At 34.8% G+C, this 25,306-nt stretch overlaps 1 protein-coding gene across 1 annotated transcript in view; it reads right to left on the bottom strand.

Moving 5' to 3' along the window:
* Positions 1 to 22,411, bottom strand: part of LOC114046106 (unconventional myosin-XVI-like) — a 682,808-nt gene extending 660,397 nt beyond the window's left edge. Inside the window, exon 1 of the mRNA XM_027866360.1 lies at positions 22,285 to 22,411. Coding sequence (XP_027722161.1) covers positions 22,285 to 22,312 — 28 coding nt within the window. The 5' untranslated portion in view covers positions 22,313 to 22,411. The remainder of the gene's footprint in view (positions 1 to 22,284) is intronic.
* Positions 22,412 to 25,306: the final 2,895 nt, after the last annotated feature.

Below are 25,306 nucleotides of genomic sequence, written 5' to 3'. Positions count from 1 at the left end.
TCCTACTTTTATGCCAAATAACTTTTTTTTCCATTCCTGTTGAACAGAAATTCTGAGCATGTCCCAATAACCACCCTCATATAAACTCAACTCTTGTACACTGTTCTTTAAAAGCCCTTTGATGTGACTGGACTGGTAAGCAGAAACTACAATCAATTTTGAGTCAGATACCAAGGGAACAGTTACACTTTGGGGATATTTTAATCAAATCCACTAGCTATATAATAGTGTGAATTAACTGACTCCCACTGTTTGACTCATGCTATGACTTAAAAATTTTTTATTGGTGATATTCTAAATCTATGTCTACAAATATAGAAAAAATATCTCAGTGATAAAATAAAAAAGTTAACCTGCCAGATACAATTCAGAGAGGTACCTTCATGCCTTCATAAACCATTTAACATAACTATAGAGCCATGGATGCCACCATGAGACTAGGAATTTACTTTTCCTCACAGAAACACATACACATATAGATACACACATATACACAATAATAAGGAAATAACTAAGATGATTTTAAGTAATTTCCAATGTCTGTACTGGAAACATGAACATATACTGTTTCAACATACTCACATGTACATATTTAATACACACACATATGTACATTCATGCATATATATTTATGTGTATAAATATATATATGCACACACACGTGTGTGTATATATATATATATATATATATATATGTATATTTATCACAGTAAAAATTTGTTGTTAGTGTAGCCAAACACACAGCCCCATCTTGAAAGCCTGTTGTATCCCTGGGGACATCCTTAAACTTCTAGCATAATGGTCTCTTTAAGTGAGTCAATATGTGAAAAGTAAAGAAAATGATGATGAAAAACAACTGTTCTCAATCTCATACTATGGCAGCCTTCTGACAAAAGATACTTGGTGAATTCAACAGCAGTGGACTCTGGATCACTAGATATCTATTTTCAAAGCTGTTGAAGGCATGTATGTTCATAGAAGTGTTGAGTACTATTGGGATATATAATAGGACTAACTTGTAATGGGGAACCCATCTATGGACCTGCCAATAACAGGTAATGCAATTAGCCTGAAAATGTTTATAGAGTGTAGAATGGGGACATGAGGAGTAGTTTTCAATGAATGATTAACATGCATGTGTTTGTGCAAAAATCTGTGAGATGGAATAGATAGGATGAAAACCAAGTTGTCCACAATACTGTCCACTGGTACAGAGAAATTAAGACATGAACAAGCCATAGGACAGGGAATTTATAGCTGCATCTCTTGCCTAGGGGCACTACAACCTTAATGCCACCTCTTAGGATTTCTAGTTTGTTTTGAAATTAAGCTAAACTACTATCTTCGATGGGAAGCTTTTCCTGGTGTCCTCCCCACCCTACAGCTGATACTTTCCTCCCCTCTCTCCCCAATTTTTTTTGTACTAACTCTGTATTTGTCTATGTATATATGTTCTCCCTCAAAAGAATGTGTGTTTTGGTAAATTTAATGGAGTCTGTGTTTATGAATATGGTTTATTTTTTATTTTTTTTTTTCATGTGTATGTGTTTAATGTTGTAGTAAAATACTAATAATGTGGCTATACAGTAAAAAGGAAGAGAGCCCATTATATCCAGGGCTCCTTCTTGCTTGTGGGAAAACTATGAAATAGGTCAGAGCAATAACTCTACTAGGGGGACCAGGTTTCAATCTCTTCTCTACTCTCCCTCCCTAGCATCAAGATACAGGGATATGAGTTTCCTCTCTGCAGTAGTCACCATGCTGTGAGGACTGTGGGCTAGGACCTCCAGAGATCAGCCTGTTCTGTCTTCCACAATAACCTAGGGCAAATAGTGGGGGTGAGAAACCACTGACAGGGCTTCAGAGGTGCGAGACATATTTTTTGAGGGATGAATTACTTGCTGGTCTATAATAATTGCACCTGGAGGAGACAATTCTGTGCTGCCTCATTAGCCCCAACTTAATTTTTTCCAAAAAAATAAGAATTCCTAGATTTGGCCCTGAAGTAACTAAGCAAGAAAATAACATTATCTGAAGGCTACATTTCCAGCAGTTAGATCCTTGTGTGACCCTGCACAAGATAATTTTTTGACATGGTTAGCAACAACAGGAACAGACATAATTACAATTCCCTATGTCTCAATGTATTTTGCATACCAAATGAGTAGGAAACTTAAGTCTAGGAGGAAATCTGTGGGTAGACCAGTGAATTCACTGGGGTAGGGCATCTTTACCAGGTGCTTTGGTCCTGCGGGACAGATAACTATACCACCACTCAGGACCTAATAAAAATTATATATTTTTTGAGCAACAATGACCTTTCTTGGTCCATGGGTTCCTCTGGCAGTCTAGTGAAGTCTATGGACCTCTTCTCATAATAACATTTGTAAATGCATAAAATAAAATGCAGAGGATTGCAAGGGAAATGTATTGAAATGTTATCAAAATAATATATTTTTAAAAGTCAATAAATGTATAGATTTCTGATAAAGAACCATTTAAAGGGAAATAATTTATATCACCAAAAATATGACCAAGTTAATGACACAAGGGCAAAACAAAGGCTTTCCAAAATTAAAAAAAAAGTCACCCAGGGATATAAAACACCCTGAACTGCTGCTTCAAAAGACTAATGGATTGGATATCCCAGAAGGTAACCTGTGTTGGAATTCTCTTTTTCTCTTGAAAAGCAAAATTTCTATTTTTTATTTTTTTAAACACAGGGACTTTTTTTTTCAGATTGCCAGTTCTCTTCTTCTCTGTAGCCTTCCCCTACTCATTAAGAAGGCAAAAACCAAAGCCATTATAAATATGTATAATCACAAAAAGGAACTTTACAAATTAGCCATGTTCCAAGAAAAAGAAAAAAAAAATGTCCTTCAATCTCCATGCTGAGGCTATCACTTATCTACCTGGAAGTAGATAGCGTGTTTTATCATGTGTCTTTGGACTTGTATTAGGTCATTGTGATCACTGTTTACCAAGTCTTTCAAAGTTGATTATCTTTATGTATATGTAAAGCCTAAATCAAATTGCACACTGTCTTGGGATGGGGAAGAAATTTGGAACTCAAAATCTTATGGAAATGAATGTTGAAAAGTAAAAAATATATATATATATATATATATATATATATATATTTAAAGTTGATTATCTTTACAACATTGCTATTACTTTGTGGATTGTTCTGGATCTACTCACTTCATATTGCATCAGCTCATATGGGTCTTCTCATGTTTCTATGAAACCATCCCCTTCACCATTTCTTGTAGTACAATTCCATCACATCATATACCGTAACTTGTTCAGGCATTCCCCAACTGAGTGTTGTCCCCTCAGTTTCCAATTCTTTGACACCACAAAACAAGCTGCTATAAATAGTTTTATAATGATGGGTCCTTTTCCTCTTTCTTTGATTCCTTTGTGGTTATAATCCTAGTAGCAGTATCACTGGGTCAAATGGTAAGCACAATTCTATAGGGTTTTGAGGATAGATTAACACTGCTTTCCATAATGTTTGGACTAGTTTATAGACTGACCAACAATGCATTAGTGTGCCTATTTTTTGACATACCCTCCAATATTTGCCATTCTTTCTAGCCAATCTAATGAGTACTCCATATTTGTTTTAATTTTCATTCCTCTAATTATTAATGATTTAGGACATTTTTTTCATATAACTATTGATAACTTTGATTTCTTCTCCTAAAACTTTGTATTTATATCCTTTGACCATTTATCAATTGGGGAATAGCCTTTTTTTTTTTTTTAGAAATGAGGAGCAACTTGCTGCAAAGATTTTTCCTGAGTTTTCCATTTTTCTTCTACTTTTAAATACATTGGTTTTGTTTGTGCAAAAAAATCTTAATTTCATGTAATCAAAATAATGCATTTTATCTTTTTTGAACTTATTTATCCTAGTCAGATTTGAATTTGAATTCCTGAGTCCAGGCAGAATATTTTTTGTATCTCACCATCTAGCTGCCTCTAGGTAAGACCATAGGCCTTAGTGCTATGTCACTATCCCAGAAGCTTATTGAATCATGAAAGGGGCTCTGATTTTAAGAATGACAGCATCTCCAAAAAAAAAAAATCAGGACCTCAACCTCAGGGATAGAGGGATGGAAAAAGGAAGAAAGAGAGGGAGGCAGGAAAAAATTGAGGGAGGAAGAGAAGAAGGGAAAGAGAGAAGAAAAAAAGGTGAGAAGAAAGGAAGGAATGGAGGGAGGGAGAAAATCTAAAAACCTGTGGCTGGGGTATAGTTCAGGGGATGAGGAGACAGGGGAGACAAAGTTGGTTATATCAAGTAAAGAGCACTGATGCTGAGCACACTCCTTTAACCTGACCCTCTTTTATCTAGATGGGGGATAAGGAGCAAAGAGAGGAAAGAGTCTAAGTGAATAGGATGAAAGGAAATAACAATTAATGGCCAAAGCTGTAAAAGTAAATTGATGATATCACTCATAAAATGGAAGATGATAGCTGAATGAATTAGAAATCATAACCAGACAATATATTTGTTTGGTTTTGCAAAAAATGTTTGAACATAAAGATTCACTAAGAATGAAAATAAAGTCCTACAGCAAATTTTATTAAGCTTCAGATAAAATGTTTAAAAATCAGGTGCAGCAGTTATGATCTCAGATCAAGAAGCCACAAAATTACTTAATTAAAAATATTAATAAGAAAACTAATTCTCCTGAAAGTATCATAGGCAATTAATTAATTTTATTATTAAGTTTCTATGTACTGAGTAGTATATCATCTAAATACTTACAGAAAGATCTAAATAACTAACTGAGGAAAAATAGTAAAACCATAATAGTGGCAGGACCTCAATATACCCCGTTCAAAGTGAGACAAATCTAACAAAGATCAGAAAAGAAGTTAAGAATCTGAATAGAATTTAGAAAAGTTGAATATGAAAGAACTCTATTCATTATTGAATAATAGTAGAAAGGAGTATATATATTTTTCAGCTGTGTACCTTTATAAATATTGAACTTATATTAGGATATCAAAACAAGAAACAGAGAATTTAAATAACCAATTGTCAGAAAATCCATTGAGATAAATCACAAACACCTAAAGAAAAACAATCCTAGAACCAGTGATTTATCTATGAATTCTATGAACTATACAAGAAAGATTAATACTAATATTATGTGATCTGTTTGTGAAAATAGGAAAAGAAGGGATCTTAACAAGTTCCTTCTATGATATAAATATGTTATTTATACTTACACCAGGGAGAATCAATATAGACAAAAAAGTATCCCAATGTCCCTACTGAAAACATTCAAAATCAATTGATATTTATTTATTAATAAGTTTTGATTAATCACATTTATTAAGCACCTACTAAGTGGTAGGCACTGAGCTAAGCTTTGGGAATACAAAAGGAGACAAAAGATAGTTCCTGCCCTCAAGGAGATTACAAACTAATGGGGGAGATAAGATGCAAACAAATATTTACAAAACAAGATATATACAAGATAAATGGGAAGTAATTAAAAGATGGAAGCCATTGGAATTAAGAAAGGTTGGGAAAAGATTCTTGAAGAAGGTGGTATTTTAGCACAGATTTAAAGGAAGTCAGGGATGTCAATAGTCAGAGCAGAGGATGGAGAGCATTCCAAGAATTCCAAAGAAAATGCCTGGGACTGAGAGATGGAGTATCTTGTTCATTTTACTTCCAAGAAGTTGAATTGAAGAATATGTGCTGGATAGTAAAGTGTAAAAAGACTGGAAAAAGAGGAAGAGCTAGGTTATAAAGGGCTTTAAGTGCCAAACTGAGTATTTTGCATTTGATCCTGGAGGAAAGAGAAAACCATTGGAGTTTATTGACATGATTAGACTTTAGTGTCTGATCACTTTAGTGGTTGAATGGCTGATGGATTAGAGTGACAAGAGACTTGAGTCAGATAGAGCTATCAGAAGACTATTGCAATAATCAAAGTGTGAGATGAAGAGGGACTGCACTAGAGTATTGGTAGAGTCAGAAGAGAGAAGGGGTGTACTTGAGAGATGTTGCAAAAGTGAAATCCACTAGGCTTGGCAACAGCTTGGATGGGGCTAGGGAAGAGGTGTAAGACATAATGAGAAATCCAGGATGACACCTGTGTTGTAAGACTGAGAGACTAGAACAATGGTGTTGCCTTCTATAGTAATAAAAAAGTAGCAGGTGGAGGGGGCTTAGGAATAAGAGAAGAAGTCCCATTTTGGACATATTGAGCTTAAGCTATCTACTGGACATTCAGTTTGATCTAAACAGCAGCTGGAGATGGGAGATTAGAGGTCCAGGTCAGTACTCTGAGGGATCCACATGGTCAGAAAATGTAGTCTGGAGGAGGACTGAACAAAAAATATTGGGAAAGAGCAGTTCAATATTTAGGAGAAAAACTAGGAGAGAGTGATATCCTAAAACCCTAGAGAGAATATAGTATCAAGGACTAGAGAGTGATCCACAGTGTTAAAAGCTGCAAAGAGGAAAATGAAGAATGAGAAATGTTTTGAGAAAAACAAAACAAAACAAAATAAAACAAAACAAGATTTGCCAACTCATTGGAAGAAAAGTGAAAAGGCAAGCAAAATGTGGAGATTATCAATTTGTCTAACGGAAAGAATGTCTTTATCTTCAACAGAAATAGGAACATTTGGAGAAAACATAGTTTGGAGAGGCAAGATACTGAGTTCTCTTTTGGATTCTTTGAATTTGGGATGTTATTTGATCTTCAAAACAATCTTGGGAAGTAGGTATTATTATTATCACTATTTAACAAAATAGGAAACTAAGGCAGACAAAGATCAAATAACTTGCCAGAATCATCTAAATTATAGGTGGAAGGGATAGTATAGCATACAGAGGTATTTTTTTTCCTCTTAAGGAAAGAGGACACTTAGGTATGTTTGAAGTGGGCAGGGGAGGAAGCAGTAGATAGCAAGAGGTTGAAGATTCAAAAAAGAAGAGAATTATTGAAAGGGAAATCTGTGGCAGAAATAGAAGAGTCAAGACCTTTGCAAGAAAAGAGATCCCTCATTATCAGAGAAAAAGAGGAGATAGTATAAGATGATATCAATGAGTTTTGAGATGAATAAAAAGTAGAAAGGAGCTCAGGTTGAATTTTCACAGTAAAAGGAGAAATTCTCACTTGAGGTGCAGATGGAGGGAGAAACGTGAGAGGCACAAGGAGAAAAGAGAAGGAATAGCTTCCATGGGGCATGAGATATGGAATCAATCAGGGAGGAATGGAAGAATAGTTTTATATAAATGAGAGTCCAGTTAAAGTTGGATAACATAAATGTGTAGTGTACTCATTGAATACATTTATGTGATTTCCTCCAGTTCCATATAGCAGCATATAGATAAGCAGAGATACTGAAGGGAAAATAGAGGACCATGTGGCTTGATACAGTGTCAAGAATAGAAGGAATGGAAAGTGAAGTTAGAGCATAGATTATAGCCTGGAAGTACTCAGTGGTAGAGAGATTAGTGGTCATAATGAGATGTAAAAAGAGATCTGGGATGGATTAAACATAGGAGCAGATGGAATAGTAGGAGGTCATGATGAGCTAGATGAATGTCAGTGTTATTCCTTTTTGTAATCAAGGAAGTAGTACAGTTTTATGTAATGGTACAGTATTTAGCATGTAAACAACTCTGAGTCTGAGATGGAGTTTTGGAGTAGGTTTGAAGAAATTGAGAAATCTGGGAGGCTAGGGAGCTTGTGGAAGCAACAACATGGAAGTCCGTTAGTATAAAGATAGGAGTTAAGGATGAGCAGAGATTGAGTCAGGACTAAATGCCTCAAGAAAAGAGAGAGTCTGACCCAGGGTCTGGAAAACAACAGCCAAAATAACCTTTGCTGGGTTAAAACATTTAATAGAATGAACTTCAAAAGGAAGAGAAGCTGCTGAGTGATGGCAACAAAGGTAGAGTATGGAAGTGGCTGTGGGAAACAAACAATATTCTAACTTCCCCTCTAAATTCAGTGTATCAGCAGGGGTGAACACTACTGGAGAAGATGGACATAAATATGGTGCCATCTCAGGGAAGTGAGCTCTCAGTGACAGCAAATAAATACAACATGAATAAGAGAAGTAAATGCAGAATGAAAAGAAATTTGTTTATTAAGGAATGGAAACTCCAGAGAGCACAGCGGAAAGACCAAGCAGTGCTAGAGTATGGATGGGATAGAGATGAAAAGAATGAAAACATCAGGCTGACATGGGGAAATCATGATAAATCATGTCTAAACAACCTAGTACCAAGTAGTATAGAGATAAGGAGAACAATGGGTAGTAAGAATTTGCTAGCCTTAGGGTGCTACTGGGGGCAGCTAGGTGGCAATAGATAGAACACCAGTTCTGAAATCAGGAAGATTTGAGTTTAAATCCAGCCTCAAACACTTACTAGTTGGGCAAACCCTGTTTGCCTTAGTCTCACCGTCTATAAAATGAGTTGCAGAAGGAAATGGAAAACAGTCTAGTATCTCTGCCAAGAAAACTCCAAATGGAGTCATAAGGAGTTGGAAATGACTGAAAACAACAACTCAACAACAACAAAAAGGATGCTCTGAATGTCAAACACATTAGAAGTCTCCTTCTTCAGAGGGTAGGGTTGTGGGGCAAAGGTTAAAAGTTAGTTGGGCAGAGCCATTGACACACAAATTAAAAAGGTGGACACAGGAAGAATGATACAAGTGCATTAAATGATAATAAGAATAGTGTAATGGGGACATTATTGAAATAGGATAATTGGGGAATGGCTGAAAAAGTTGCAGCATATAATTGTGATGGAATACTACTGTGCTATAAAAAAGGATGAGCTCATTGATTCTAGAAAAACATGGATAGACTTGCATGAAATAATGAAGAGTGAAATGAGCAGAACCAAGAGAATACTGCATATAGTAACAGTGATATTGTTTTAAGACCAATTTTGAGTGAATAAGTCAATTTATCTATTACATATAACCAAATTAACTACAAAGAATATGTGAAGGAAGATGCTATCTGCATCCAGGGAAAGAATTGATGGATAGAAGTATGTACAGAATGATTTTACATACATACATTCATACACATATATATGTGTATGTATATGTATATACGCATATATAACATAACGCACATATTTCTGTCTAATAGAAGCCATCTCTAGTTCAGGGGGAAAAGAAAAAAGAAATTTACATGATAACTTTATTTTATATGTAAAAAGAATAGCAAATTACACATAATAAATTTGCAGTTTCATATGCAATCATCTTTCTAATGTACTATGTTATGGAAATGCTTGTTTTATTCCATAAACTAAAAGGAAAATAAATTTTTAAAAATTGAAAAGAAAAAAAAAGAAATGGGATAATATGGTTGCTTATTCTTTTAGTGCACTGGCAGCTTAAATCGTTATTTTTGGAGCGGAGGATTACATTTCTATGAAATTTTCCAGGAGATATTTTCATGTTAGATGTAAGAACTTCAATGTGTAAATAATAGGAAACAATAAAACTTAGTTTATTGGGACTTTTCCAGTGTGTCCCTCTTACTTGAAGTTTAGCAGTAGAAGAAACCTTAGGAATCAGCTAGTCCAAGTCTTTTATATACTATTATAGATTAGAAAAATGAAGTCTTGAGGGGAAGTGACTTGTTCAAGGTGACAAAAGAAGCAAGCAGAGTTAAGATTTCAATCTAAACTCTCAGGCTGTAATTCAGTTCTCCTTCTACAATGTTTCAAAATGTGCTAAGGGCAAGAAGTGCTCCATTACTGTAGGTGATCTGTCACAGTGACTGAGGGAAACATTGTCAGCTCCATTGCTGCTAGTGGACATCCCACAATATCAAAGATGATGATGATGATGATGATGATGATGATGATGATAATAATAGCTATATTATATTATATTATATTTTATTATTAATAACACAAATCATTTCTATAGGTCCTATTATATGCTAGGCACTGCACTGAGCACTTTAAAAATATTGTCTCATTAATCCATTTAATAATGAGAAAGCATGCAAAATTTAAGCTTCATTATGTCAGAATTACAGTCTTACAAACAACCTTGGGATGAATGCCTATAATTGCTTAATATTCCAGGTGAGCAAAATATTTCATGATCTGCTCTGTTAACTATTACTTAGAATATGCTACCATTCTAATATAAAATTCAAACATGAGAAAGCTTGGATAAGCCTTATTTAAGGTCATACAATAAAATCAAAGATAATGCCAAGGACATACCTATATAGCTCAATAGTCATCCAAGAATGACACGTTATGTGCACTCCTGGTCAGTTGGTGAAGAGAGGTGTGAAAAAAGATGAAAACTTGCACTCATTGGCAGGAAATGTTGCCTAGCACATTCAAAATAAGACCAACAAAATAAAAACTGACACATTGCACAATGATTAAATAGTTCCACTTTAAATTTTTACATTTTGAACAATATATCTCAAAGATATTCAATGATGACGACTTTCATAGAGGTACAGTATAAAGAATAAAGAGTTACCTCCATCTATCTAAAATTTTCTGTCATTCAATTTCAATAAGTGTCTTCCTGTTCTCTTATTAAGGGATCAGATGAAGAAGAATGACCAAATGATTTCTGCAAAACCATTCATTAATTTGTGTCTATCTCTCATGTCACTCCTCATTTCTAGATGATAAATAATTCAACCCCCTTCAATCACTGTTTGTTTATAGGGGCCTGAAGCTTTTAGCCTCTGAGCTGCCCTTTCTTTCAACCTCTTCCTATGTGGCAAAGTACTTTTTAAGCTGAGACAAACAAAACTGGATTCATAATTTAGGATACACAATTGATTAATACAAGGTCATCATCATACTGTCTTGTGAGTTTTACTATCATGTTTTAAAGTGTGGTACAGCATGAAATTAGCCTTTTTTAACTGCCACATTCCATGGCAACAACATATTCATTGAACTGTCAACAGTGACCTCTAGATCATTTTCCTGAATGCACAAGTCAATTTAAAGCTCAACAGTTTAAGAGTCTTTTAAATAAGTTCTGCTGATGGGCTCTATTTTAACCTGATAGAGGGGAAAAAAAATCCCACTACTGTCTAGAGCAACAGTCCTTAAGGTACAGGGCATAAAGGTCTTCTGGGATGTCTGAGTACTGTTCTTTTACATTATTATTGTTTTTTAATATCACATTATTTATAGTGTTTGTCTAGAATGAATTATCAATTTAGTTGTGATATTTAATAAACATAAGAGAGTTCATTGGTGATTCATCAAAATTAGCATCATCATTCTTATGCATCGGGATAATTTTTAGAAGCAGAGTATAAAAAAGGTTTCAAAGCGAAGATTGAGTATCTTTGAACTTCTCTGTTCTGTCAAAGAGGTCCTAGCATTTAGAAAGAGAAATTATGTCTTAAAAAATTGATTGCAGATTAAATTATGTTAAAACTTTTCATAACTATTTAGAATTAACTGATTTTTTTTCTTCTCTGATAATTTAATATTCAAGTGCATCTGAGATTTCAACAATCTTGGAGATCTATTCAATGGATCTTATTGAAACCTATCCATTCCTCCCTAGCCTGTCCAACTCTTAATCGTATCCTCCCACACGTTTGCCAAAGAGAGATTGTTCAACATACTTAGAAGCCTTCCTTTACTTTCTACTGAAATGCCAAAGGTACCAGAGGAATACTCTGGCACCCTCATCCTTGCCTAATGACCATCCCATTTAATCTTTTTATCATATATTTCCTTGAAGATAATCTTTTGCTGCTCTTGTCTAAGATGGTTATATATGGCAACTTGCTTGTTGCATCATGTATATTGCTGAAAATCTCTCTATGATATTAATTTTAAATTGTTTGGAGAATCATGTATTCCATAAGTTACTATCATGCAGCAATAATAGTAGTAGAATATGACAATGTACTGCTTCATAGGCCTTTGTTTCCATGAGAAAGGTAGAGGTCATTAAAGCTGCTCTCAAATTTCCCAAAGTCAATCCTATGCACTCTCATTCTCTAATTCAACTTTAGGCCTGATTGCTTCTCTATCTATATTTCCTGGGTCAGATAGGTATCTACATTTGCATATCTATATATGTTTGCATGCATATACACATACATATATGTATATATAATATGAGTTATAGATGAATGCATACATATGAATACACACAGAGCTCTGTATATATGAACAATAGATAGTCTTCATCAATTTGATCTTTCTTATACAGATCTGTAAATGTTACTACCTTTGTGAGTAGTTGTATATTTCTTTCAGAAGTCTCTCCAATGATCCAGGAATTAATGAAATCAATACAATGAACTATATGGAGGACTTCAGTATTCACAGAAGGACACTCCTCAGCTTGGACTCTCCTCTGGACCTCTTACATCACCAGTGGTGAACACCTTTGGTGAACAAGGCATACATCTCCCAGTTTTACATTTCACCAGATATTTATGATCATACTGTTCTTGAATAACATTACTGTTTTTTGTTTGTCTTTAGGGAATATTGAATTATTAATTCAATATTTGTTGTCAATTTGTTGAAAAAGTCATTAAGGGGACATTTTGCTCTACCAAACCAAAGTTGTTTTGTTTTTCTTTTTTTAATAATAAAATCATAAAAACAGTCATGTACAATAAGCCCTTCTAGTCTTTATATTTCAACCAACTGTAAAATGGCAAAGATATGGTCCACTATTGAATATTATTTACAAAAATTTTTTGGTCACTAACTAAAATTTTCATTAATTATGTTCTTAATTTGTGAATAGAGATAACAAACAAATTTTATAGATTAAAAAATAGACATAAAATTGGTAGTTGATTTTTTAGCCGAGTATTGGGTTTTGTTTTGCTTTGCTTTTTTCATTGATAAAATTTGAAATCCCTCCCTCCTCCTCCATATACCTTTGATATTCTCCTGTCCTTGAGATCCATTGGCTAGCACATTTTAGTGTTCTTACAAGTGTATCTCCTCTAACATTAAGCTCCTTTATACACATTTTGATCAGCCAGGCTACTTTTCCTATCTTTGCCCTCTTTGGTATAATTTCTGCCTTCGCCTTAAAACATTCTGGACTTCAATGTTAGGGTCCATCTCATCTATGTACCATGAGACCACAAACACATCAGGGCAAAGTTAACTTAATAGTAACATAAATTTGTTCTTTTATTGTAGTATCATGCATTTCTACATATTCAGAAATAGTAAAATTCACCGATCACCATCTGAAAGAGCTTTTATGAGGAACCCAACAGTAACATAATAGTCAAATTCCAAAACCCCCTGCTTAAAGATTAAATATTATGAGCAACAAGAAATGAAACGAATATGGTGGTACCACAGTTAGAATCACACAAAACTCAGCACTGGCTACACTAAAAGACCACAGGTCTTGGGACACTATATGCCAAAGAGCAAATGAACTGGAATTGAGGCTAAAAATATTATACCCAGCAAAGTTAAGCATAATCCTGAATGAAAAAAAATGAACATTAACTAGAAAAAAATCCACTGATCGTATTCAAGTGGTTAAAAAGGGTTGGATTTGGAGTTAGAAAAGTTAAATTTTAATTCCGTAGTTGATACTTGCTAGTTGTAAGAGCCTAAGCAATTTATTTAACTTCTTGAAACCTCAGTTTCCTCACCTTGAACTTGAGAGGACAATACTTGTACTATTTCTTTCATCAACACATTGTAGCAAGAGTGTGTTAGAAAGTTAAAACACTGTAGGTATGAATAACTATTATTATATCTATGTCACCAAATCTTCAACCAAAAGGGCTTCCAGTAATCTGATTATAAATTAAATCCAATAATTATATATTAGAATGTCAATCACTGAAAAAAAGAGCTATTTCTTTGAAATAAGAAGGGTGAGAGTTATAGCTGGAGGAGGAAGGGAGATTTTTATTAGTCTATGGAATAACTTTTTCTTGTCCTCATTCCACTCCCATTCTCAAAGGGCATATGTGTCAGACATCTGCCAATGATTAACAAAGGGGCAAAATGGAAGCAAATAAGGTCTAGGAACCTAGTAAGATTTCTGGTCAAGGCCAGAAATCTAAAAGGTAAATGTTATGGAGAGAGGTAAAATGTGGCCTAAGTTTGAAAGCAAAATTTCTAAGGTCAAGGGGAGGTGGGAGAGGAGGCACAGAGAAAGAATAGAAGAACAGCATGAAGATATAAGTGTTGGGATTGCACTTAATTGAAAACATCAACCTGAAATTGCATAATTTCATGGCAGCTTTTTTAGTAGCCCTGTCCTTTATCTCCCAACTCCTCTGAAAGGTGCTGACAAGCTTAGCCATAAAAGGGAAAAAATAATCAGAGTATACATAACATAAAACAGCTACTGAAAACCTATGAAATAGCTCTATTCCACCAATATCCATTCTTACCATGAGCAATTTGATTTAAGTAAACATCATTAAGCCTGTCACTTTTTCATTCAACATTTACTGAAATAATATGCACTGCTTGCTCTTATACAGGGAATTTTGCTAAGTGAGGTAAAAAGTTTGTATAAGATCTATCCCTTCCCTTCATAAAGCTTAAGGTTTAGTGGGTAACTACTAGGTGTAAGTCATTGTGCTAGATGCTAGGAGAACCACAACAATGAATGAGGAGTGGTTTTTATATTGAAAGAGCTTACAGTCTTATAGAGGAGGTAGGATCTCTCTATGTATAATTAAAATATAAATTCAACTATCATAAATATGGAGAGAAAATTACATGGCACATTTGAGTAATGTTGATGTGAGTCAAAAAGTACTTGACTTGAAATTGAAGGACATACATTTGGAAGACCAATGGATTTAAAGCAGTAGGACCTGAGTTCAAAATTTTCTCTTTGTCACTTACTATCTCTATCACATTGGGTAAGTCATTTAAACTCTCTGTGTCTCAGTTTTTTCTTTAAAAAAAGAGGAATTGCCCTAGAGATCTTGACAGATATCTTCTATATCTAAACCTATGATTCTTCATTTTTATCCAGAAGAAAAAGGTAATTGACTTGAACTACTTGCTTTATAGGCATTTTAAGGCATGTCTGACTCTTCACAAACTCATTTGGAGTTTTCTTGACAAAAATACTAGAATGGTTTGCCACTTCCTTCTTCGGCTCATTTTACAGATGAGGAAACTGAGGCAAACAAGCTTAAGTGAGTTGCTCAGGGTCACACAGCTTATAAGTGTCTGAGGCCAGGTTTGAACTCAAAATGGGTCTTCCTTACTCCAGATCTGGCAGTCTATCCACTGCACCTCCTAGCTGTCTTCTTAGGAGTCTAGTACTTTCTAAACTGTAAAGCAGTATAAATTATATGAGACATTATTACTATCATTATTATCATTATTATTACCAGTAGCAAAGTATTACTTGGGCAAGAGTGCCAATTAGCCAGACAGTGGTAACTGCACAAGGTAAAGAAATCAGTATTTCAATGAAACACCATTAACAATTTATTACTTTGCATTTATTGTGTCTGACTCTTTGTGACCCCATGGATCATAGCACCCCAGGCCCTTCTATCCTCCACTATCTCGCAAAGTCTGTTCAAGTTCATGTTTGTTGTTTCCATGACACTACCTACCCATCTCATATTCTGTAATTCCTTTTCCTTTTTCCTTCAATTTTTCCAGCAAATGATTTTCCATCTTTATTAGGCAAGATTTATATAGTGCTTTAAGGATTCCAAAGCACTTTACATATATTATTACATTTAGTCTTCACAACAATATTATAAGGTAGTTGCTATCATTATCTCTATTAAGAAAAACCTGAGCTTGAGAGGTTATTAAAATAGCAATAGCTAACATTTCTATAGTGTTTTTCTATATGATTTCACATATATCCTTGCAACAATTCTATAAGCTAGGTGCTGTTATTGTCTCCATTTTATTGATGAAAATATTGGTCCTGAGGAAGATGATATTTGCCCAAGGTCACACAAAGCTAGTATATATCTCAGGAACAACAAACTCAGATCTTCTTAAATCCAAATCCAGTGTTTCACAAATGAATAATATAAACAGATAGAATGATAGATGATAGATTCACAAATGACAGTTGATAGATGAATAAAAATAACTGGAATATAGCTCACTAATTCACCGCTCAGGGAATTTCTGTAGGGTCTAAGTTCCTAAATTTCCTTTATGTCCCATAACCTTTCCTTCAGAGAGGCCTTGCAAACCTTGTACCTAATGAAATGTTAGGTAATGACTACCTGAAGTAACTCCTTTGGAAAGTATTGTGGAGTCTTTATGCAGACTCAGGATTAGAGTCATCACATAGTTCAAGAACAAAGAAAGGGAGCTACTCTGGAGCAGTCTGAAGGGTGGGCAAGTAAATGGAGGATAGAAGTTATCAAAAAAGTCTAACCATGGCTACAACTCTGTAACAGCATAGGAAGAAAAAGACAGCCAGTAGGTGTTGTGAGAGAATTGTGAAAAAAAAAAAAAACACAAGTGCAAAGGCTTCTGGGAATATCCTGCTCATTATGTCCTGATGGGTCCTTCCCAGATCCACCCGTAGGAAAGATAGTTGTGGAGAGTAGAGTAGATTTCAGAGTAGTGAGAATGGTAAAATGGGGGAAATGGTAAAAAGGGAAAACAGTCCCAGTTCCAGAGGACACTTGCAGTCTTCCTATACTAGTGTCTCAACTGGTCACCCTCAAATCCTAAGACAAACAAATTTTAGATAATCCTGGAAGTTTGAGACAACAGGGAACAGGAAGCAAGAGCTGGGGGGAAAAGCATTATAATATCGGGATTTCAGAAGAAAAAGGATATGCAGTAAGAAGTACATTTTCCTCAAGGACATCACAGAGAAATCATCAAGTGATTTATAAAGATAGACATAAGCTTCCCAAGGAAGAGATGTGAAATAAAAAAAAAAGCATAAATAGTGAAGATATATCTCAATCAACATGCATTTTACCACAATTGAAACTGATTCAAAATCTCTTGAGGAAGTTGGAGGTAACACAGCAAATTCTGCAGACTCTTGAAATTATGGTGGAGTAATTCCAAGAATCTGTAGGATGGTTCAGAAGAAGAATCAAAGAATACATGATTAACAAAAGATAAGGACAACAATAGAGCTCTTGAGGAAGAAATAAGGAAATCTAAACAGAGACTAGAGAATGTAGAACAAATGACAGACATTCTCCTTAATAGTATATTCTCTGAAAAAGAGGATGACAGAATTGGAAAACAAAAATAAGGCAGAAAGAAAAATAATGAAACTTTTTTTTAAGTTTGGAAGAAAACACGAGAGCTGAGCAAAATAAGAATATTGAACATGGAGATAGAATGGAAATGAATAATTTAAGGATTATAGACTTTCTAGAAAAATAAAATTAAAAAAATGAAAGTTTTGATTTCATTTTCTAAGAAATAATAGAGAAAAATTTCATGGATGCACTGAAAGAAAATAGTAGACTGAAGACCAAGAGACTCCAAAGAACACCAACAGAAAAAAAAAAACCCTCCAAGTTCAGCACACTAAGGAACAATGTGGTCAGATTTCAGAAGTGCATCAAGAAAGACTAATTGTTGGTAGCAAGGGAGGAAAAAAATCCCTTCAAATTCTAAGGAAAGCCAAGGAGAAAGGCATAAGAAAACTTCTTGGTCGTAAATAATCAGAAGGAAAATTAAAATTAGTATTCTGAAGAGATAATTTGTCACTACAAAAAGCACATCTTTCAAATCTAAGCCTAAAAATCAAAGGAAATAATTGGATATTCAGTAAAAGGAAGAATTCAAATCATTCCTCAAAAGATCCCAGATGTGAGTTGGATATTGAATATGCAAATTGATTAAACAGCTAGCAGTTAAATACTTTCAGATAGTACTGAAAAACTAAGAAATGAAATGTTTGTCTTCATATGGGTAGGCCTAGACAAAGTCCTGAATGGGGGGGCAAAGTCTTTTTGTCTTTTATTCATTTTTCTTTCATTTTTGAAGACAGTTTCAGTGCCACAAAGAATCTAAGGAGTAAACAATATAATTGTAAAAATTAGATATTAGGTAGAAGAAGTGAAACAATATTTCAAGTGAAAAGCACATTTCTTGATTACTTCAATGCTATATCTTGTGAGATAATAGAGAGGAATGCCTTTTAGATGAAGAAAGGAGAGGCCAAGACAAATAATAACTGGTCAGGACTCAAGAAGAAAAGTTGATGAAAGATTTTCAATTTTGCTCCATAGCTTTAGGCTGGTGAGAGATTAAAGATAGAATACTGGAGAAAAGACCACAGAAGAAGGAGTTGGGGTTGTGTATAGCCAGATGAAAGGGTACAGTTTTGTAACATCATTAGACTTCCCTATGGAAACATAAGGAAGGAAGACAAAGGTCTGGCAATTAATTCTATTGGTGGCATTAGGACACTTTAGTACACTAGGTTCTACATAGATGTGTTTTAATACTAACATCTACCAGGTGATAGGAAACATTTGGGAATCCAAGCATACAAGTCTGGAGAGATTGTGTAGAGGGTCAAAGATCCAAAGGAAAGGTTTCACATCATCAAATTGGAAAGCAAAGAAGGAAAATAAAAATAAAAAGAATCAAGTCCTAAGGACCAGGGTTACAAAACATTGCCCACTAGACATCTGCCTCAAGGACTAGCATTTCTAAGAATGGGTTATAGCATATCACAGAAGAAAAAGATTGAGAAAGGGGTTAAATCAAAACAAAACTTTGTGGAAAGGAGCATTAGGAATTAATGTCACTGATTTTTTTTTAAAAGGAATGAGGTTTGGAAGACATAGCAAGTTAGATAAGTTATTTGAGCTGGGATGTGGAAAGACAAAACAACAAAAGATAGTGAATACAATAAAAGTGAGCACAAGGAGAGCTGTAACACATAGGCTAATAGGAGAAAATCGTTGGAAGACACAACTAGGTTCAGATTAGTGATAATAGAATGAGAGATGTTTACTTGTTTTATTTACCTCCTCTTAAAAGGTAAATTGCATACAGATACCCACAAATATATACACAATATGGATGTATTTAATTGAAGAAAATAAAAAACTTTACCATTATGACCCTAAATATAGATTACATTCACACTTGCAAAAAAAAAGTATAAAGTAAGAGACACAAAACAAAAATAATTTGCTGCATATCAGAAGCTTGTTTAAAACAGATACCCATGTACGAGTGAAAACAAAGTGATGGAAAAAATTATTGTGCTTTAAGTGACTCAAAAAATCAGGAATTGCAATAATAACATCAGATAAGATGACAGTAAAAATTGCTAAAATCAAGAAAAATATGCCAGGAAATGACATTATTCTTATGGGCACCATAGTGAATTCACAAAAATAACTATATATACATCAAAGCACACAGTGGCTCTTAAAATAAAAATTAAGTAAATTATAAGAAAACATTGATAGTAACATATGTGTATATATATATATATATTATATATATATATTTGGGGGGGTGGGGGCTAGGCAATGGGGTTAAGTGACTTGTCCAAGGTCACACAGTTAGTAAGTGTTATACGTGTGAAGCTGGCTTTGAACTCAGGTCCTCCTGACTGCAGGGTCAGTGCTGTATCCACTGCACCACCTAGGTGCCCAACAGTAATATATTAAAAATCCATAAAGTGATTTGTCTAGAGTAACATAGCAAACACTTATCTGAGGCAACACTTGAACTTGGGTATTTGTGACTCTAAATTCAACTCTCTACTACCAATGCTACCTCTACTACAAGTTTACACACACACACACACACACACACACACACACACATGTAAGTACATATGTAAATATGTAGAAGCATATAATATACATTTGTAGAATAATAAATAATATTTATGTAGTACATTCTGGATATTATCTCACTTAATACAACTTTATGAAGTATATAGTGTCATTATTATTAATCCTATTTTTTTCCCCAAAGGAAGAAACTGAGGATCATTGAGGTGATTTTCCTATGATCACATACTTAATGTGTCAGTTCCAGAATTTGAACTCATGGTTTCCTAAGCACATATCCAGCTTTCTATACACTATGCCACATAGCTTCTCCACTCCTATACATACTATTTCTAAAAGTCCTTTCAGATCAAGTTCAAATCTTCTTTGAATGTCCCAGTCCATTGAGATCTCTCTTTCTCTGCTAAAGTCTTAGAGAACTTGTCTATAGTACATAATTTTGTGCCTGACAGTGTAATTCCTAAAATCATTGTGTAGTTGTCTCTTCTGCATTAATCTTGTCTTTCTGAGTATTGTGTATTGTAAATTTTATGAAGGCAGAACACATGCCTTATGCTTCTCTTATATCCCTCATATCCTAACAAAGAGCTGGAAACTGTAGGTATTCAAAAAATACCTGCCAACTAATTCGGAGTATTGTTCTAATGATCTATAGCTACTATTTGAAACTCAAAATTTCATTAAATTTAGCTTCTACCATTTATTATAGCAGCACCCAAAAATGTGTGGGTGTCTCTCTCTCACACACACATACACACACACACACACACACACACACACACACAACTGTTGTTTACTCAGCATAACTGTCCTTTTCATTTTTCCGAACCTCTACGCTCAACTGCAAAACAGTTCAGGAAACAAATAATCTATTTTGGTGAAAAGCACTTCAGTGTTATTTTGGGGTACTAAACTGCTTGTTGAAAAATCCCAATATAGCATCATTTAATCCCCCAATGCTCATATTGAAACTCTCTGTTCTTGTCCTCTAGCAGGAAGAATGCTCAATCTGCTTAGCTAGTACCTTGGAGAGGTGGGAGGGGGGATGGGTAAACACTAGGCTGCAGAAGGTTGCAGCTAGAAGAACTGACTTTGCAAACTCACAGATAGGAAAGAAATACAGTTCTGATAGTGGACTAGCACACTTAAAGCAAGGCCAACAGCAGCAGCAGCAGTAGTCTCTGCACCAGAGAAATCACCCTCAATTGGAAAAGGGGGGAAACTACTCAGTGATAATCTCATGCGTTTTCAGAGTATCTTTCCAGTCAAGATTCCAATTTTAATTCATTAAGAACTCATGTCCAAATTGATAGATGAATCTACTAGTGGGTTTTATTAGAGTTAAAAATTTAAGTGCATTTATCAGAGCCGCAAATGTAAAATGTCAAAGGGTCCCTCTTCACATGGCTATGCCTGCTAGACAGCTCATTAACATTAATAAAGGTTATAGTGCATACCTGCATGTGCCACAGCAGACAGGAGGAAGCCAAATATTTTCTGTCTAAGCATTAGTGATATATGTTCAATTCTATTCACTTCACAATTAAATATGGAATATACTTCCATCTTGGAATATTCCACCTGGAATATACTTCACTTAATAATGTGCATTTTTTTAAATAGTCATAATATTAGTCTTTAAAGTACCTTATTTTCATGATGACCAAAAGAAAAACACTTTCAACAATATATCAGTAGCCACTGGAAGACTATGACATACATATGACAGAAGTTTTTAGAAGTAGTATAGGAGAAAAAATGTATATGTATGGCAAGTCATTAAATATTACCTTGAGGGTGCAAAAACCATGAAAATACTGTTCTAATATGTCTTCCACTTTAGTATTATTTTTTGTAAAAGGTTTAAGATGCAGCAAATTTGTAGCTTTAAAAGTAGTTTAAAATGTGACAATTTCATAAAACATTCTAGTGAACAGGATATCAGAAAAGGTTGTGAAAATCTCACCCCCCCCATTATGAATCAATCTGCAGAATTTGGCACAGACACCACTTTGAGGTTTCTTTCTTATACTTCAAGAGGAAAGGTTCAAGGGTAAAAGTTGAGTCAAGGAGAAGTGTAAGGATCAAACTTGGAAGTCTAGGCAGTCTAGTAAGCTAATGTATCACCTCAAACTGTCAGGCAATCAAACTTGAGAAGTATGCAATGCTAAAATGACCTTCACATTGATTAATGAACTCTGCTCTCTATCTTGTGTGATAGTATTTACTGCTTATAGCCATCCTTGTATAATCTTGTTGTTACCCACAGAGGTCATTCATTTTTTTTTTCTTTTTGATAGGATGAAAAGTTTTAAAGAGTTAACTCAGTATTTAAATCACTTTAAAATTATTCCGGAGCTTGGGAGAAAGTCTAGAGAATGCCTATGTCTCTATACCTGTATTCCAAGTAACAGATCCTTTTCATTCAACTGAATTATTCATCCCATGGCACCTTCCTCAATTTTGCTACTTGCATAAAATTAAAATAAAAATGGAAGGAAACTACACAAGCAAAATACCAAGGTTACTTACAGCACTTGATAAAATGATAGTGAGACATGTTTCCATTTCAGACAGTAATCTTGCTACATGTTCCAGCATTCTCTTCTGCTACAATAGTCGTCCCCACAAACTGCATAATTTAAAGCCCTTCCTCAGGTAACCAGTTTACCTCAGGATGCATTATTGAATGAAGCTCCTATTCCATGATCTTGCAAAAAATGTTAAAAAAAAAAAGCTTCAAACTCATTCTCATGCAGCAGCTGGAGTTGGATAAACCTCTCTATGCGCCTTGAACCATGGCTGCTGCACGTGCTATTGTAGCATCGCTGATTGACACAGCTCCTAATCCCACATCCCCAGGAATAGTAAGATTTAATTGGTGTGCACTCGCAGCCACATTGTTCAAGCTCTGAGGTGTGCTGCTGCACTGCGGCGCCCACCGTCCTGCCGGCTAATGGCTTTTCAATAGCTTCCAAATGGCAGCAAACTAAGCTTGATGAGTGGGCTGAAGCGAAGTCACAAGAAGAAGGGATCTTAAAGCTTGTTTGTACAGATTGTCTGTAAGCCAAATGTGACCGGATTCTTCGCTACTGGTAAAAGCTGGGTATTTTTAGTTGCCACCAGTTGCTGTGTGAATAAGAAACTGATAGCAGGCGCTCAAAATAACTACCTTTTAGCATCAGAGATCATTTTATTTGTCTGGTGTAATGAAGGAATTAAGCAATAGCTCACAATCATCTCGACACTCCGGAGCCCCATGCAGAATCAAAAATGGAAAGAAAAAAAAAAAGATACATATAAAGCATATAGTTTGCACATTCTAAATAATTATTGATTGGCTGTCTGTGTAGAAATGCAATGCATTTAAGCATATATCCTTGTGAAGTCTTTCTAACAGGATTGGAATTCAGAAGGAAAGAACAGTAAGATTTACATAAATTCAATCTCAAATTAAAAATAATGTGCAGTCAGTGTAAAAGCTATATTAGCTACAAAAATGTGGCACAAAATCTATTTGATTTACATATGTAAATTGGAATCCAGTAAATTCATTTTCTTTCTGCTGTTCATAGAAAACAAGTTGCTATGTTCCAAAAATCATGCTTTGGATGTTAAGGGCATTGGAAAGGCAAACCTGCAGTGGATGTTAAACAATGACACCACCACTGTAGAAACTCAGGTCCTGCATTTCCTTACTAAGCAAAAGAAAAGGAGGGATTTGCTGCAGATTCCACAGCAAAACTCAGAAGGGAATGAACATCTAATGAAGAGTTCTGCAATCACATAACAAGTTTACACAACCTAGACTTATTAAAACAGAATTGAAGGACAAAAGTACTGCTATTCATTTGATTAGAGGAAGACTCTCTTAGATATTAACCTGAATAAGTATCCTTAGCAAGTGAATGTGCTAATTAGTCATATGCCAAGTGACTGACTAAAACAGTATCTTTAGGTTATCTGCTGCTATCTTTCACACATTTAGTCTTCTTCCATCACACATTTTCCCCCAGATATACAGAAAAAAAAAAGGAAATCTTTGTTGATGAGTTTTTTTTTTTTTCAGTTTTGTCTGACTCTTCATGACCCCATTAGGGATTTTCTTGGCAAAGAGACTAGAGTGGTTTGCCATTTCCTTCTCCAGCTCATTTTACAAATGAGGAAACTGAGGCAAACAATGTTAAGTGACTTGCTAAGTGTGACAAAGCTAGTAAATGTCTGAGTCTAGACTGAACTCATAAAGAGGAGTCTTCCTGACTTCAGACCCGGTACTCTATCCATTGAGCCACCTAGCTGCCCCCCAAAAGAAATCTAGTCAATAATAATTATTTATTGATAAATGAAACATTTATTGAATACCTACTATATTTGAGGCATTATGTTAGATATTGCTAGGGATACAAAGTTAAATAAACCTAATCTATTTAAAAAGCTTCATAACTGGTCTTCCTGCCTTATGTCTTATCCATACTCCAATTAATCCACATAGCTGCCAAAGTGATTTTCCTAAAGCATCCAGTCTTTCCATCTCACTCCATCAGCACCAATAGCTCCCTATTACCTCTAGGAACAAACATTAATTCTCTTTGACATTTAAAGCCCTTCACAATCTGGTTTCAACATACTTTCCATCCTTATCACACATTCCATCTTTTCACACACTCCGATGAAGACACAGTGGCCTCCTTACTATTCCTCATAGACAGATTCCTGTTTCCATCTACATGCCTTTGTACTCTCTGTCTCCCACATCTGGAATTCACTTAATGCTATCCCTTAGAATCCCTAGAATCCAACAAAATTCATCTCAAAAGCCATCTTCTAAATTGAGTCATTCCTCACTTGAATTCTTAGGCAGCTAGGGGTACTTTTCCATAGCATACACAATCTTACCAATCATGTTAAGCAAAAGTGTCAGATATTTGGCCCTCAGGTTGAATGTGGCACAGACCAGATTAAAATGCAATAAGGAACTATTTAACAAAATAAATAAGAAATACAAAAAATCATGGATGTTGCTAAAATACAGTTTTCTAAGTTAACATAAAGCCTTTAGGGATCCTTATGCATGGTATAGTGGCCCCTGTTACTATTTGAGTTTGACACCATTGATATAAAGCTGAATTTATAGATTCTCATTTGAATTTCAGTTTTGTCATTTATGAGCTGTGTAACCCTGAGCAATTCCCTTACATATTTGATCCTCAATTTTCTTTTCCTATACATTAAAAATAATATTTGTAATGTCTTCCTCTCAGATTTGGCAGGATCAAATAAGAAATGGTGTATAAAACAAATGTATAAAACAGTTTGTAACTAAAAAGATTGCATAATGTCCTAGATAAAGGGCTGGCCTTACAACCATGAAGACATAGCTTCCAAGCCCTATCTCTGATATGTCTTAGCTATGTAACAATGGGAAAATCAGTTAGCCTCTCAGTGTCCCAATTAATTTTCTCTCTCTCTCTCTCTCTCTCTCTCTCTCTCTCTCTCTCTCTCTCTTTTGGTGAGACGATTAGGGTTAAGTGACTTGCACACAGCTAGTGAGTGT

This window comes from Vombatus ursinus, unplaced genomic scaffold (assembly GCF_900497805.2).
Source record: "Vombatus ursinus unplaced genomic scaffold, bare-nosed wombat genome assembly UNPS02014781.1, whole genome shotgun sequence".
Classification (NCBI taxonomy): Eukaryota; Metazoa; Chordata; class Mammalia; order Diprotodontia; family Vombatidae; genus Vombatus; species Vombatus ursinus.
The sequence above is the reverse complement of the archived record's forward strand: the minus strand, read 5'-3'. Positions and strand labels throughout refer to the sequence as shown.